The following is a 13,223-nucleotide window of genomic DNA, read 5'->3' as shown; positions in this document are numbered from 1 at the left end:
TGCAATTATTGAACGAATTTCTATTTTTTTTTTAATAAAATATAGTTAATGTTACTGAATAGTAATGTAATTTATATCGGTGAAAGAATTATTAAAATCTGTTTAGGTAAATTATGAATGAATCTCTTACAAACAAAATAACAAATAGGTTTAGATTATTTAAAGATTCGTAACCCATAAGTCCTGACGACAATGTATAGCATCATCTGCTTTTTATATATCGCACATTTAGTACTATACCAGATAATTAAAAAATTAAAAGTTTTGGAAAATTATCTATTACATAGTATAAAACAAAGCGCTGTCGCTGTCTGTCCCTACTCCCTATGTATGCTTGAATCTTTATAACTATGCAACGGAATTTGAAGCATTTTTTTAGGGTGATTCTAGAGGAAGGTTTATATACATATATTATACATGTACACGCGTGTGAAGCCGGGGTGAGTAATTAGTAAAATTTAAATGATAAAGTCTAATTTAAAACAATTTCTTTTTAGTTAATTCAGTACCATATGTTATACAATAAACAAAACAGTTCAACTTATTCATCGTTTGGTTTCATATATTACAAAAAAATACATTTTGTCTTGACATGCTATTGTAACACGAACTATCTACACCAGAGTGCAGTGTCGTATGATAACTAACAAGAATATCCGTATGTACTGAAGCGCTTCATGCATCATAATGCAGCTTGTAAACATGCATTGTTAGTATCCGTGATACTGGTGATATTGTGAAAGTCCAATAGCTTTCTCGTGTTACAGTAAACAATGGCGCCATGGGAGTGGCGTGGGCGGGACGCGCATATGGGATACTAGTATACTACAGACTACTCTGTACCACGGCTGCTCCAGGCGATGATGGCGTGATGATTAAAATATAATCAAATCAATTTCAATATAAAACTTATAACGACAAATACTTGGAATTATTATTTTGGGAGGAAAAGAAATATTAATAATTACCACAGATTATATGACATTTGTTAGTAATTGTCGGAATCAGCGGTTATGAACTTATAGCGTTTTCAATGGGTATAGTGAAAACTATACCCATTCAAAAGTAAGTAAGCACTATAATAGAAATATTATAATACCTTGAACCACAATGCCCAACATTATAATAGAATAAAGTTAAAGAATGGTAACTCGATATAAAACTATATACCTACATATATATACTATATACCAATAATCTGCACCGTTCAACCAAACAACAAAAGTCTTTTACTAGAAGAGTTTTGTTGTTTGGTTGAACGCGTTAATATCTAGGAATTACTAGTTACAATTTAAAAAATCTTTTACAGTGTTAGATAGTTCATTTATCGAGGCTAAAGGCTGCTACAGCCAATAGAGACGGACTATCAGAGAAAAATGTAGGAAAAACAGGAAATCTGATCATCTACGGGTAGTCTAGGTATACTAAAAATGCATTCTCTTTTATTGGGACTAATAGTACACTTTACAAACAAAATATTTTGATAACCAGTTGTGTTACCAAAAGGCAATAGACCTGCTAATACATGCTAATTAATACGGCACGCGTTACAATATTTGTCTGACTCACCTTTGTTGTTTAACCGTTAAATAATAACTATTGATCGTTGTTATCGTTTGATTAGGCAATCTATGTAACAAAAACCGGGTTATGCACGAGTGTCAAATGACTTTTGTCGGTTCCGTATCGTAAGTTAAATTATAATTACCTAAAAGAACCGGTTCATAAATGGTTCATAAATCTTATAAATTCACAGTGGTATAAACCGTGTAATTTTGTTTATACAAGTTTCTATCTATTAACATTTCAGTTCTAACAAATATATATATAAACTGATTCTCAAGGAATCATTTGTGTATAATTTGTATTCATCGGAAACCGGGCGAGTATGATATTTTTAGATAAAGCTTGATAACTCAGAATCAGAACTGAATTTACTGCTGTAATCCTATTACCATATAAATTACAGTCATGACATCACAGTTTGTGTTGTATGACATCATAATCTAATAAGATATATACCTATTTATTTATCACTAGCTAACCCCGCTACTTGATACCGTACATTTTTATTTATGAACCAATAGGAAAAAAACCTTTTGCTTATCAAGACTATTGTGAGCTAGGTAGAGTAAACTGTACTCTTATAATTAAACTACTGAAAAAAGACATAACAGCTAAATTCTCAGGAAAACCAAATTTTAAGAAGGATGTTAGTCTGATGTAATGTATTTGATGTATATATGAGTATTATATAATATTTCTTATGCCGTTCACACTTCTGGATACTAGGTTACTATTTTCTGTCAACTTGTTTGCAACTCGATTGCAAAACTAAATGAAAAGAAACTAAAAAAATGCATGTCCTTTTCCAATGAAAGGATGTAGTGTATTTGATCAATCTGTTGTATGTGTCTAGTCTCAAAGATTGAATCTGTGTCTTATCATTCAAAAGATAAAACGTGCATTGCATTCTTACAGCTGAAATAAACAGGTTTTAGATATTTAAAGACACTTCAAGGACTCATTGAATAAGTCCTCCAAATTTTTGTTCCAGAATTTATTATATTTATTTAAAATAAATTGCGCATCAATATAGAATTACTAAAGAAATGCTGAAAATATTTTATATTGGCGTACATAATTACATTGTCAAATAGAAGACTGAACAGATTTTTATTGTATATATAGTATGGTAAGTATTAACTAACCTGCGTATCTCAGTAACTTGCTGTTCTTCTGGTAATTCCACAGCAGAGAATAACTGCATCTCACCATCTCGACCAAATACTCCACCAGGAATTTTTCTAACAACATAACAGATTCACATAATGAAGTTTAATCATCTAATTAGATATATGTTTTTTAATGTATGTCATTGGAATAATGCACCAGTGAAGGATATTATGATGACCATGAGATCAAGTCAGTTAGCCCATAGCAACATATTTGTTAAAATAAACGACAATAAAATAAACAAGGGGATCTTGCGTGATTCCAGGTTTACTTGACATGTTAAATTGTTAAGATATGAGGTAACAATTTCCATTACTAACAGTCCCCTTTCCCCCTTCAATACTGTGATAATACTGAAGTTGAAAATTTTTGATGTTTTTGATCTTTTAGTATTTATAATATATGATTTTAATGCTGCCTGAATTAAATCTGAAGACCTGAATTGAGTTCATTCTACATTTAAATTTAGGTATAAATGTAAAATGAACCCAGTTCAGCTACTTATTATGTATGTGTATGTCAGTAACTCTTTATAGGATAAGTCTTCACAATCTACTTATGTAAGTAAGCAATAGTTGCAGTTACAAACAATATATAGTTATCAAATAGGGTCTTCATACAATATGGGAATTCAAATTTCTCATATTTACATAACCAATACTGATAAAACTTGTACAACTCTGTGATGAACTTACACTAATACCTACTGATTTATGAAAATTGATTGAAATCCATTACCTTTTCTTACAATGTTGTAATGAATAGACAGATGAGTTTTAGAAAAGGCTTGTCTGGTTATAGTCTAATCTATTTGAAAATTATACAGATAATAATATATACATATGTTTATTTTCATGAAAATTAACTGAAGGCCCTATAAGTTTTTATAAAACAAATCATACACTGTACATCATTATTCCACTCTGTTTTGCACTGAACCATGTATTACATATAATATGGGCTATTAGTTTTATAAATTATTAGTTTCCTATATAGGAAAGTTGCTGTTGGTATCGTCTCTGCCCCTAAAAACACCTAAAACTTTTTTTTTTACTAACACTGTGTTGAATGTAATATCAATATATTAAAAATATAACAAAGATTTACCTCAAAAACTTTTTAAGAACACTAGCAATTGTGTACACTGAATAATTATCCACGTTGACAAGTCTGCCGGTTTGCAAGAAATGTATTAGCTTTTTCATAGCGCCCTGATGACCAGGCGCCCGGAATACGTCGCGACGAAGGGGTGCCTCCTTGTTTAACTTAAGTATCAGCACCTGAACATCAAATGAAGCTTATACCACTGATCATAATAATAACAGATAAATAATAATACTTTTGTACTAACAAGCAATGGCCCAGGTATATCATCCTTACAAACTTCGTGCAAAGGTGCACCAAATTTCACTTTCTCTAGTCTCCGCGGATATGGCAATGAATTAGGATGTCCGCAAGACGTAACCACATTACTTAATGTAGCTGCTCGACGGTGCATTCTTCTTGCCCAGTTGCTCATTTTGTTCTGACTATTACTCCAATTAAACTATACGGACATATCTATAACCTAATTAGTAATTATAATATCTCAATGTGATGAATAGCATTTTCAATCGTCGTGGTATCAATTGCAATTCATATGGTAAATAAATTATTTTTAGTCTAATAAAATTATGTTAAATAAAACAATTCTTTTGGTAAATATAACAAGAATTGATGGGAGAGAGAGAGATACTAATAAATTGTTAATTTAGTATACAGAATAACACAACAACCGCAGAAACGCAAATCAGTTATGCCAACTTGATAAAAGAAATTTCATGTATTTTCATTTATTTAATACTCAATGTAAAAGGAATTTAAATGTCACGCAATAAAGTTACTTTTAGTTCGGGTTACAAATTAATGGAATGACTGCTTGAAAGAGACCATCGCCGTTAATATTTTATCCTATTCGTACAATTTATACAATTCAAGAAGAATACTAGTAGGACAATGTTACAGTTAAGCAGTAATCGTAGTATATATACTAAAATTATACCGCGGACATCACATTAAAGTCATCTAAGTTTTATAGGTTTATAAAATAACTACTCTTGTTTTAATTATTATATATATATATATATATATATTAGACTGTAAATTTAGACCATTAGGGTACAATGTTGTGTAAAAATATTCGTCTTTTAATATATCTGCAGCCGCTAAATCAAAATGTACAGAATGGAATGTCTAAAGACCATAGAATATGTATATTAAGTTCATGCTTGACAATTGTTGGACCAAAATCTTCAGCTAAACTGTGCATAGAGAAAGTACATAAATTTACAGAACCCTACGACTATAATTCTATGTTATTTACGCAAATGAGACTCTGCGAGTGAGAATAAGAGATAGCAACATTTTTGTAAAAGGAAAAATATCTACTACGCATGTAATATGTCAACCACTTTGATGTGCCATTCGCACAGATAAATGAAAGAATATTATTGATTGTTTGATACTGTCATATACATAGTTTACTTTTGTTGTATCGTGGCGGTAGTAGACAAAAATATAAAATATTTTTTTCTTGTTTGCTTGTTCTTCTTTACTACAAAAAACAAGTAGTAATTGAGACAGAGTTTAAGATTATTACTATCAAATTTCTAAAAAAAATCCAGTAACAATGCATAGCTTTGAAGATGAATGGCAAGAAAGTGAACCGGCAAATGTACAACCTACGCCGAGAACAAATTATTCCGCTCGAGTGTATCACGCGAGTACAAGCCGAGGAAACCGAGGCCATAACAACGAAACCAATTGGAGATCTCGTGGCGATGCCTCTGGCGGGGATCATCAACGAAATCGAGACACCAGACGTGGTCAAGCCGGTTGGGAAGGTAACAAGAAAATTATCAATGTTGTTTCTAACAATGTTGGGCGTATTATTGGTAAAGGTGGATCAAAAATACGTGATCTGCAATTTGAATCTCAGGCGAAAATTAAAATCGGTGATTCTAGTGGTGCTGAAACTGCTATTACTTTAATAGGCACAGATGAAGCGATATCTAAAGTTGAAGATATGATAAAGGAACTGCTTGAAGATAGAAGAGGTCCAGTAAAGGAAACTCTCAATAACAGTGACAATACTTCTGAATTTTTCAAGCAAAATGATTCTGGTGTGCAGGTTATTGATTGGGATAAACTGAATGCTTTCTATGATGAACAACAACAAAGTAGATGGCAAAATTTGCCTCCTATTATTAAAAATTTTTATAAAGAGGATCCTACTGTTACTAACATGACACCTGCTGAAGTTACACGTTGGCGTCTTGCTAATAATGATATACAAGTAAAAAGAACTTTTGATGATAAACCAGATTTGAGTCCTATTCCTAATCCAGTTGTTACATTTGAGCAAGCTTTCAAACAATATCCAGAAATTCTAGATGAAATATATAAGCAAGGTTTTCAAAACCCCTCTCCAATTCAAAGTCAAGCTTGGCCTGTCCTCTTAAAGGGTGAAGATTTAATTGGTATTGCTCAAACTGGTACTGGTAAAACATTAGCTTTTTTGCTTCCTGCCCTCATTCACATTGAAGGACAAACCATACCTAAAGATAAACGTAAGGGCCCAACAGTATTAATAATGGCACCTACCAGGGAGTTAGCTATACAGATTGATAGAGAAGTTTCAAAGTATACTTATAAGGCTATCAGGTCTGTTTGTCTGTATGGTGGTGGAGACAGAAGAGAGCAAATAAAAGCGTTATCTAAGGGAGTAGATATAGTAATTGCTACGCCAGGAAGGCTTAATGATCTTGTTGTAACTGGCTACTTGAATGTAATAAATTTTTCTTACATAGTATTAGATGAAGCTGATAGAATGTTGGACATGGGTTTTGAACCACAAATTAAGAAGTCTCTATATGATGTCAGACCAGATCGTCAGACAGTAATGACATCTGCCACATGGCCTCCAGGAGTTCGGCGCCTTGCCCAATCGTACATGAAAGATCCGATCCAAGTAAATGTTGGGTCCTTGGACCTTGCTGCTGTACACACTGTTACACAAAAAATAATGTTTGTAGAAGAAGATGATAAGGAAGCAGCTTTAATAGAGTTCCTCATTAACATGGATGAAAATGATAAAGTGATTATATTTTGTGGCAAAAAAGCTACAGCCACTCATATCACTACTGAGCTTTGCCTCAAAGGTATTGAATGTCAGTCTCTGCATGGGGACCGTGATCAGATTGATCGTGAAGAGGCCCTCGCTGAAATGGTAGATGGTACTGTGAATATTCTGGTGGCTACGGATGTAGCTTCCAGGGGTATAGATATCAAAAATCTCACACATGTAATAAATTTAGATTTCCCTCGTCACATTGAAGAGTATGTTCACAGGGTTGGTAGGACTGGACGTGCAGGGAAGACTGGGATTGCCTTGTCCTTCATATCTAGGAATGATTGGGGCCATGCAAGAGAGCTTATAAAAATTCTTGAAGAAGCAAATCAAGAAATACCTGATGAATTAGAGCTTATGGCTAAGAGGTTTGAGGCTATGAAACTAAGACGAGACCAGGAGGGGGGTGGAGGTCGCGGTCGTGGCGGAAGAGGCGGTCGCGGACGACGTGATAGGTGGTAAAATACCATTTCTAATATTCGAATACTAAATTAAATTTAGTATTATACTAATACATACATATATGTAATTGTGCAAGATATCCAGTATCTGATTAGGTTCTTAAAGGTCCACATTCATGTGGAAAGAAATGTATTTATTCACTGTGATATGATTTGATTATTACAAGGTGATGCTAGTTTTGGATAATAAATGTGACTTTTTGAAAAATAAACTACCTATTTAGTAATATGCATGTATTTTGTTTACAATTATTTTCAACCATACAACAGTTAAAGCATAACGAAGAAACAATTTAAAATAATTACATTTCATAATTTTTATTGCTTAGCTTAAAATGGAGATTGATAAATTTCTAAGTAACGCTTATATTTAATATTGAATAGGACATATTTTTTACCTATAATAATAGCGCACTGAAAACAATTTAATAGTGCATTACACTTAAGAGATTTTCATTATTTTTTTTAAATAAATAGTTAATTGTATAGGACAATTTATTTAGGTAACAGATTTCTTCACTACATTAATTATCCAACCCTATTGTTGTTGAAGGTACATTAGTAAATTGTCACAGAAACAACAACGAAAAATAAATAATATCAATATAATTACTAAAGTCTATACAGAGTACGATATTGTATAGTACATATAACCAATGTATCTACTATTTAGACAATTTCTAATCGTTTCATTTCTTTGAGAAGTTCCACTCCCATTTTGGCTGGAGAACGAGTGACAATAACGTTAGCCTTTTCTAAAGCTTTTATTTTATCCATGGCGCCTCCTTTACCTCCTGAAATAATAGCGCCGGCGTGACCCATTCGCCTGCCGGGCGGAGCAGTCAGACCCGCGATGAAGGATACTACAGGTTTTGCTTTTTGACCCTGGAATTGTATATAAAAATAAAAATGTCAGTAATTTCAATGTTTTAGATTTAGTTAAATGTAACTTTTAATCTCTTACATGACAATGAGGGCAAGGACAAAAATATCAAATGTCTTGGATAATTTAATTAATTTCATGTGCAGTACAGATAATACTCTCTGAAACTGAACATGAAATTAATTAAATATAAATTTAACATTAAGGTAAATGGACTATCAATAACGACGTAATTGTATAAAATATCCATAAGAAATAATAATATCCAAAAATTACACAATGATGTACAACTTTGACTTTACAAATACAACTAAAATAAATAAACTTTGTTCAATAAGAATAAATAAACACAAGGCAAACATTACAGCCAGATCTTTGAATACATCAACTATTTCATATGCATAAATAAAAAAAATACCACAATTAATTAAAGGTGATATATGAAACTACTTGCGGGCTGTAACCCGTAAATTCTGTAGAATTTACATCCTTATTGACATTACTATAACAGAGAGTGTCATTACACATACTGTGTGATGACATGTATCATAATACTACATGTCATTGTACTACTAGTAACTTGTAACATTCCAAAAATTAAACACACCAAGTAAAAATGAAATGGATAAAAAATTCATGGATGCATTCTTTTTAATGTATCCTTTAAGTATTATTCTTAGTGTAACAAAATACATATAGTAAAGATTACTTAAATTGAGTAGTTATTCTATTAACAAATAAAAAGGGTCTATAAGTATCACATCTACATACATACTGCTATAAGTTACGGAATCAACTTTTTTAGGAGAGGGAGGGGACATGACAAGCATTTACCTTTTTGGCCTGCACAGAAACAAAAGCAGATTTTGCAGCATTTTATAAAATTCTTACTACAGCATAAATTATACTTAAGTCATAAAAATGATCATGTACTTAATAATTCTATAAAACATGTTAAAATTGAAAAATACATGTACCTATTGTTTAAAAATCTTCAAGGTTCAAAAGAAACTTTTTTTACTATTAGCCTACTTAAAAACAAATCATACAATTTAATAGAATATATTTTACTCACAGTGTTATATTGGGTAAGATACTCGGAGGCAAGCTCTTCTGCGTTGCCGCCAATTTCACCAATAAGAATAATGCCTTTTGTTTCTGGATCAGCAAGGAACACCTCCAAACAATCGATGAAGTCTGTACCGTTGAATGGATCTCCACCGATACCAACGCAAAGTGTTTGGCCCAAACCAGTCTAGAACAGTATTGTAACATTGTTGTAAATTTAAGTTCTTTATTAGCCCCCCGCGTACAAAGAGGAACGTTTATAAGTTTGACATGTCTATGTGTGTGCATCATACTGCATTTGTATTGATTGATTATGATACTTTTTTTATAATTGTTTTTTTTTCAGGCGTTACTTAAGATAGTAAGTGGTGCATATACAGGCAGTTAAAAAGCCAGAATTGGTTATGAAACATAAGATTTCATTAAAGGGAAATTCTAAAAATAATTTATTATCTTTTCGTACTTATAAAATTGATCATGTGACCACATGACTATTTCTAAAAATATTTCCTTGATCATTGATGACATTCAATTCAATACACTGGATTTTGGCTTATATACCCTTTACATCGGGAAACATCGCCGAAAAGTGGCAAGAGCTCCACCGACAAGAGCGTGGCTCTTAAATTATGAATGAAATGAAATGAAACCCTTTACATCTAACCCTGTATACACGCAAGAAAGCTCGTTTGCCACTAAGCTATACGATGTCCATATAAGTAGGTAAATAAAAATTAAACTTACTATAGTTGTTTGATGGCAAGCTTCGTAAGTGAGAGTACCCGAACGGGAGACCACTCCGATGCAGCCGCGCTTATGTACTGCAGCTGGCATGATACCAATTTTACACTTCTCCGGGGCAATGATGCCAGGGCAGTTAGGCCCAACAAGGCGCGACTTGTTTTGCCTTAACAGAGCGTGTTTCACACGGACCATGTCCTGAGGATGTTAAAAAATTTACAGTAATTTCACAGGACTATTTTATAATTTAGTAACTGGCTGGATGCACAAGTAAATTTGTGTTTAAATTTACTTTTTTTAAAATTCATATAATCACTTCAGCTCAGATGTCAACATTTACTTAAAAAACCTTTATTAAAGGGTTCAGTTTGAATGTTCTGTCAGATTTGAAGATTTAAAAATATAATATTAGGAAATTATAAATAAATAAATTTTTGATGAAACTTACATGTTGAGGGACACCTTCAGTGATGCATACAATGAGGGGAATCTCCGCTTCAATCGCCTCCAAGATGGCCTTTGCTGCGCCCGGAGGAGGTACATATATGACGCTGGCTTCAGCACCTGTAGCTGCTTTGGCTTCCTTCACCGTCGCAAAAACGGGTTTCCCTAAGTGCTCTGTTCCAGCTTTCTTGGGTGATACACCACCAACGACCCTGGTGCCATAGTCAAGTGCCTGTTGACTATGGAATGTACCTTGTTTACCAGTGAATCCTTGTACAATGACTTTGGTTTCACTAGTAAGCCCAAGATTCTTTCGGGTCTCTGCATAAGGAGTGCCAGATTGGAATCTGACATTGCTTAGCTTTAAGCCATCTGAAACAAATATAAATGTATGCATACTTATTTTTGTATTGTTTTTTCTTAATGACATCAGTAAAAGATGTTTTGTATGTGAATGATGTCAGGTCAGATAGCCCTTTGTGACAATTCAATTAGATATTTACCACAATGCTTTCCAAGGGGGGCTGCAAAGAGTTTGACTTAACATGGTAAATTGCTAACAGGAGAACCTATAAGTATCTATAACATAAATTGTAAGTGAATAATAAGAAAAATCTTATATGCATAGATCTTGTTTAAAGAACAGCTATATAAAATATCAACTGGACTAATAATAATGTCAGATAAAAAGTTACTGAAATAAACATTGATATTGTTATATTGCATTATAGATACAGATAAGGCCAATACATGCTCCATAATAACTGTATATCTATAATTTTTTTCTGTCTATCTGTAATTTTTCAATAATGATGCATCTGATCTATCTTAATGAAATGTAGCAATTCTGTATGTATCCACACAGAGGCAATCTTCATCTCAGGAAATTGTCCATATGGGAGTGAAACTGGGGATGAAAAGTTTGTGTAGTCATAGGATAGGAAGAAGGTATGACTTAAACTTTTTTGTATATGATTATAAAGAGGCTTTTCCTGGTGTTGCTGATGTAATCAATCAACATAGATCTTAAGTGTTAGATAAAAAATTATAAAATTTTGAAGAAAAGTTACTCTATCCTTTAGGCATTTTAGTCAAGAAAAAGCTTCTCGAAAATCTACACTCAAGAGGTATGAATCACTAAAATTTTATGCTTGGATTATTTGTTAAAACACAAGATTAAGAATTTTTAAAATAACTCTCCTATAATTTAGAAAAAAAGAGGATCAAATTTTGTCACAAAATTCACTACCAATATTAGGGTTTGTGATTAAAAAATTCATTTTTATATTTAGAAAAATAATAATTATTTTTATGTCCAAAATAAGTCTGGGCAGATATTATTTTTATATTATATAGAAAATGCCTCGCTTAATGCCTATTGCCCAAAGCCCTATGGGCACATAGGGCATTGTTCTTCACCAGTATTCTCACATAAACTTAGAATCAGAGATAGCTCCATTTTTCGATTTGGACATGACGAAGGAGATGTAAACCATATTGTCTTTTCTTGCTCCAAATCAGTGTAAACACAGCTCATTAAAGAAAAATTCTCCATTCTGTTAATTTCTTCCTTCAAAATTGTAATGTTTCATGGATGAATGTAAAAGTACTTATATTAAAGTCTAAATAGATATCACTGTCTACTAACAAAATATATTTACTTATATACATATATGTGCTCACTAACCAAATTTGTATTCTTTTCGAAACTCTAAGGCAGAACATGCTATTTTGGATATACTTTCTATTTCCAATGGAGATAGAAAGTATATCCAAAATAGCATATGATTTTAGTCCTTCTGCTGTAGAGATTGGAAAAGAAGTGGTTCAGATACATTATTCTGGCATAAATAGTTATTAAAATAATGACCAATTGCCATAAACAAAGTAAGAAGCCTGGGCAGATCAGCTGATATTCATAATATTTGTTTAAACATTATTATTTTAAGATAATGCATACTCAGATTATCAACTCTATGTTTATTTTATTTATATCTTCTTGAGTGGGGAGCAGGTCAGCTGGTATTAGTAATATTTGATTAAACATTATTACTTACAAGATAACTCATACTCAGATTAACAACTCAAAGTTTATATTATTTATGGTTATATCTACATGTTCCAAAGGTCATGATTTGGTTTTATTATTTTTAAATATGAAAATACTATTGAATCCTAGTTGGTATGTATAACAACAGAAAAAGTAAAGAAAGGTGATGATTATGACATAAGCAACATATTTTTGGATGAAGGTCTTGGTTATTAATAATGAAACAAGATTAACAAGTAGGTACTTAATGCATCAATAAAATGTTTATGAATGGACAACTTATAGAAAGTAGGCTATTTTTAACCAGTGGATAAGGCAAGTGCTAAATGAATTACAAGGTTAAATAATAACCAATGGTCGGTTCATACAAAAAATATTAAATAACCTTGTTTCACATTTGCAATTACAAGTTCAGGGTGGAATAGTCTTGGTTGACAATCTAATATTAGAATGTTCATTGTTAAGTGCTTTACAATGTTTGCGCTTACCTTTAAACCGACATAAACCCCTTACAGACACAGCCATTGTACACTAAAATGTAGGGAATCGAAGGTAAGAAAAAGGAATACCTATTAACTTTGTGACAGTGACAGTGTGCCAGCCATTACATAATTTTAAATTTTCTTATTCTAATTTTATTTGACAAAGATGAGTTTGACGTACCCATCGAGG

At 32.2% G+C, this 13,223-nt stretch overlaps 3 protein-coding genes across 6 annotated transcripts in view; 1 reads left to right on the top strand and 2 right to left on the bottom strand.

Moving 5' to 3' along the window:
• Positions 1-4,469, bottom strand: part of LOC131846373 (uncharacterized) — a 29,188-nt gene extending 24,719 nt beyond the window's left edge. For all 4 annotated transcript variants that reach the window (XM_059195646.1, XM_059195648.1, XM_059195645.1 and 1 more), the window contains exons 1-3: positions 4,088-4,469; positions 3,844-4,016; positions 2,712-2,807 (exon numbers count right to left, since the gene is read on the bottom strand). In XM_059195646.1, coding sequence (XP_059051629.1) covers positions 2,712-2,807; positions 3,844-4,016; positions 4,088-4,255 — 437 coding nt within the window. In that variant the 5' untranslated portion in view covers positions 4,256-4,469. The remainder of the gene's footprint in view (positions 1-2,711; positions 2,808-3,843; positions 4,017-4,087) is intronic.
• Positions 4,470-5,230: 761 nt separating this feature from the next.
• Positions 5,231-7,991, top strand: LOC131846473 (probable ATP-dependent RNA helicase DDX43). The gene has a single exon (XM_059195787.1). It carries the CDS (start codon positions 5,405-5,407, stop codon positions 7,364-7,366), a length of 1,962 nt encoding a protein of 653 aa, XP_059051770.1. The 5' UTR covers positions 5,231-5,404; the 3' UTR covers positions 7,367-7,991.
• LOC131846474 (succinate--CoA ligase [ADP/GDP-forming] subunit alpha, mitochondrial) lies at positions 7,952-13,174 on the bottom strand. The gene is made up of 5 exons (XM_059195788.1): positions 13,040-13,174; positions 10,506-10,873; positions 10,061-10,255; positions 9,324-9,503; positions 7,952-8,250 (listed from the first exon to the last, which is right to left on the bottom strand). The coding sequence occupies exons 1-5, from the start codon at positions 13,074-13,076 to the stop codon at positions 8,035-8,037; spliced, it is 996 nt and encodes a 331-aa protein (XP_059051771.1). The 5' UTR covers positions 13,077-13,174; the 3' UTR covers positions 7,952-8,034.
• Positions 13,175-13,223: the final 49 nt, after the last annotated feature.

The sequence above is a fragment of the Achroia grisella genome, unplaced genomic scaffold (assembly GCF_030625045.1).
Source record: "Achroia grisella isolate CSIRO2021 unplaced genomic scaffold, CSIRO_AGI_Agris_v1 utg511, whole genome shotgun sequence".
Classification (NCBI taxonomy): domain Eukaryota; kingdom Metazoa; phylum Arthropoda; class Insecta; order Lepidoptera; family Pyralidae; genus Achroia; species Achroia grisella.
This window is presented reverse-complemented; position numbering and strand designations above follow the sequence as displayed.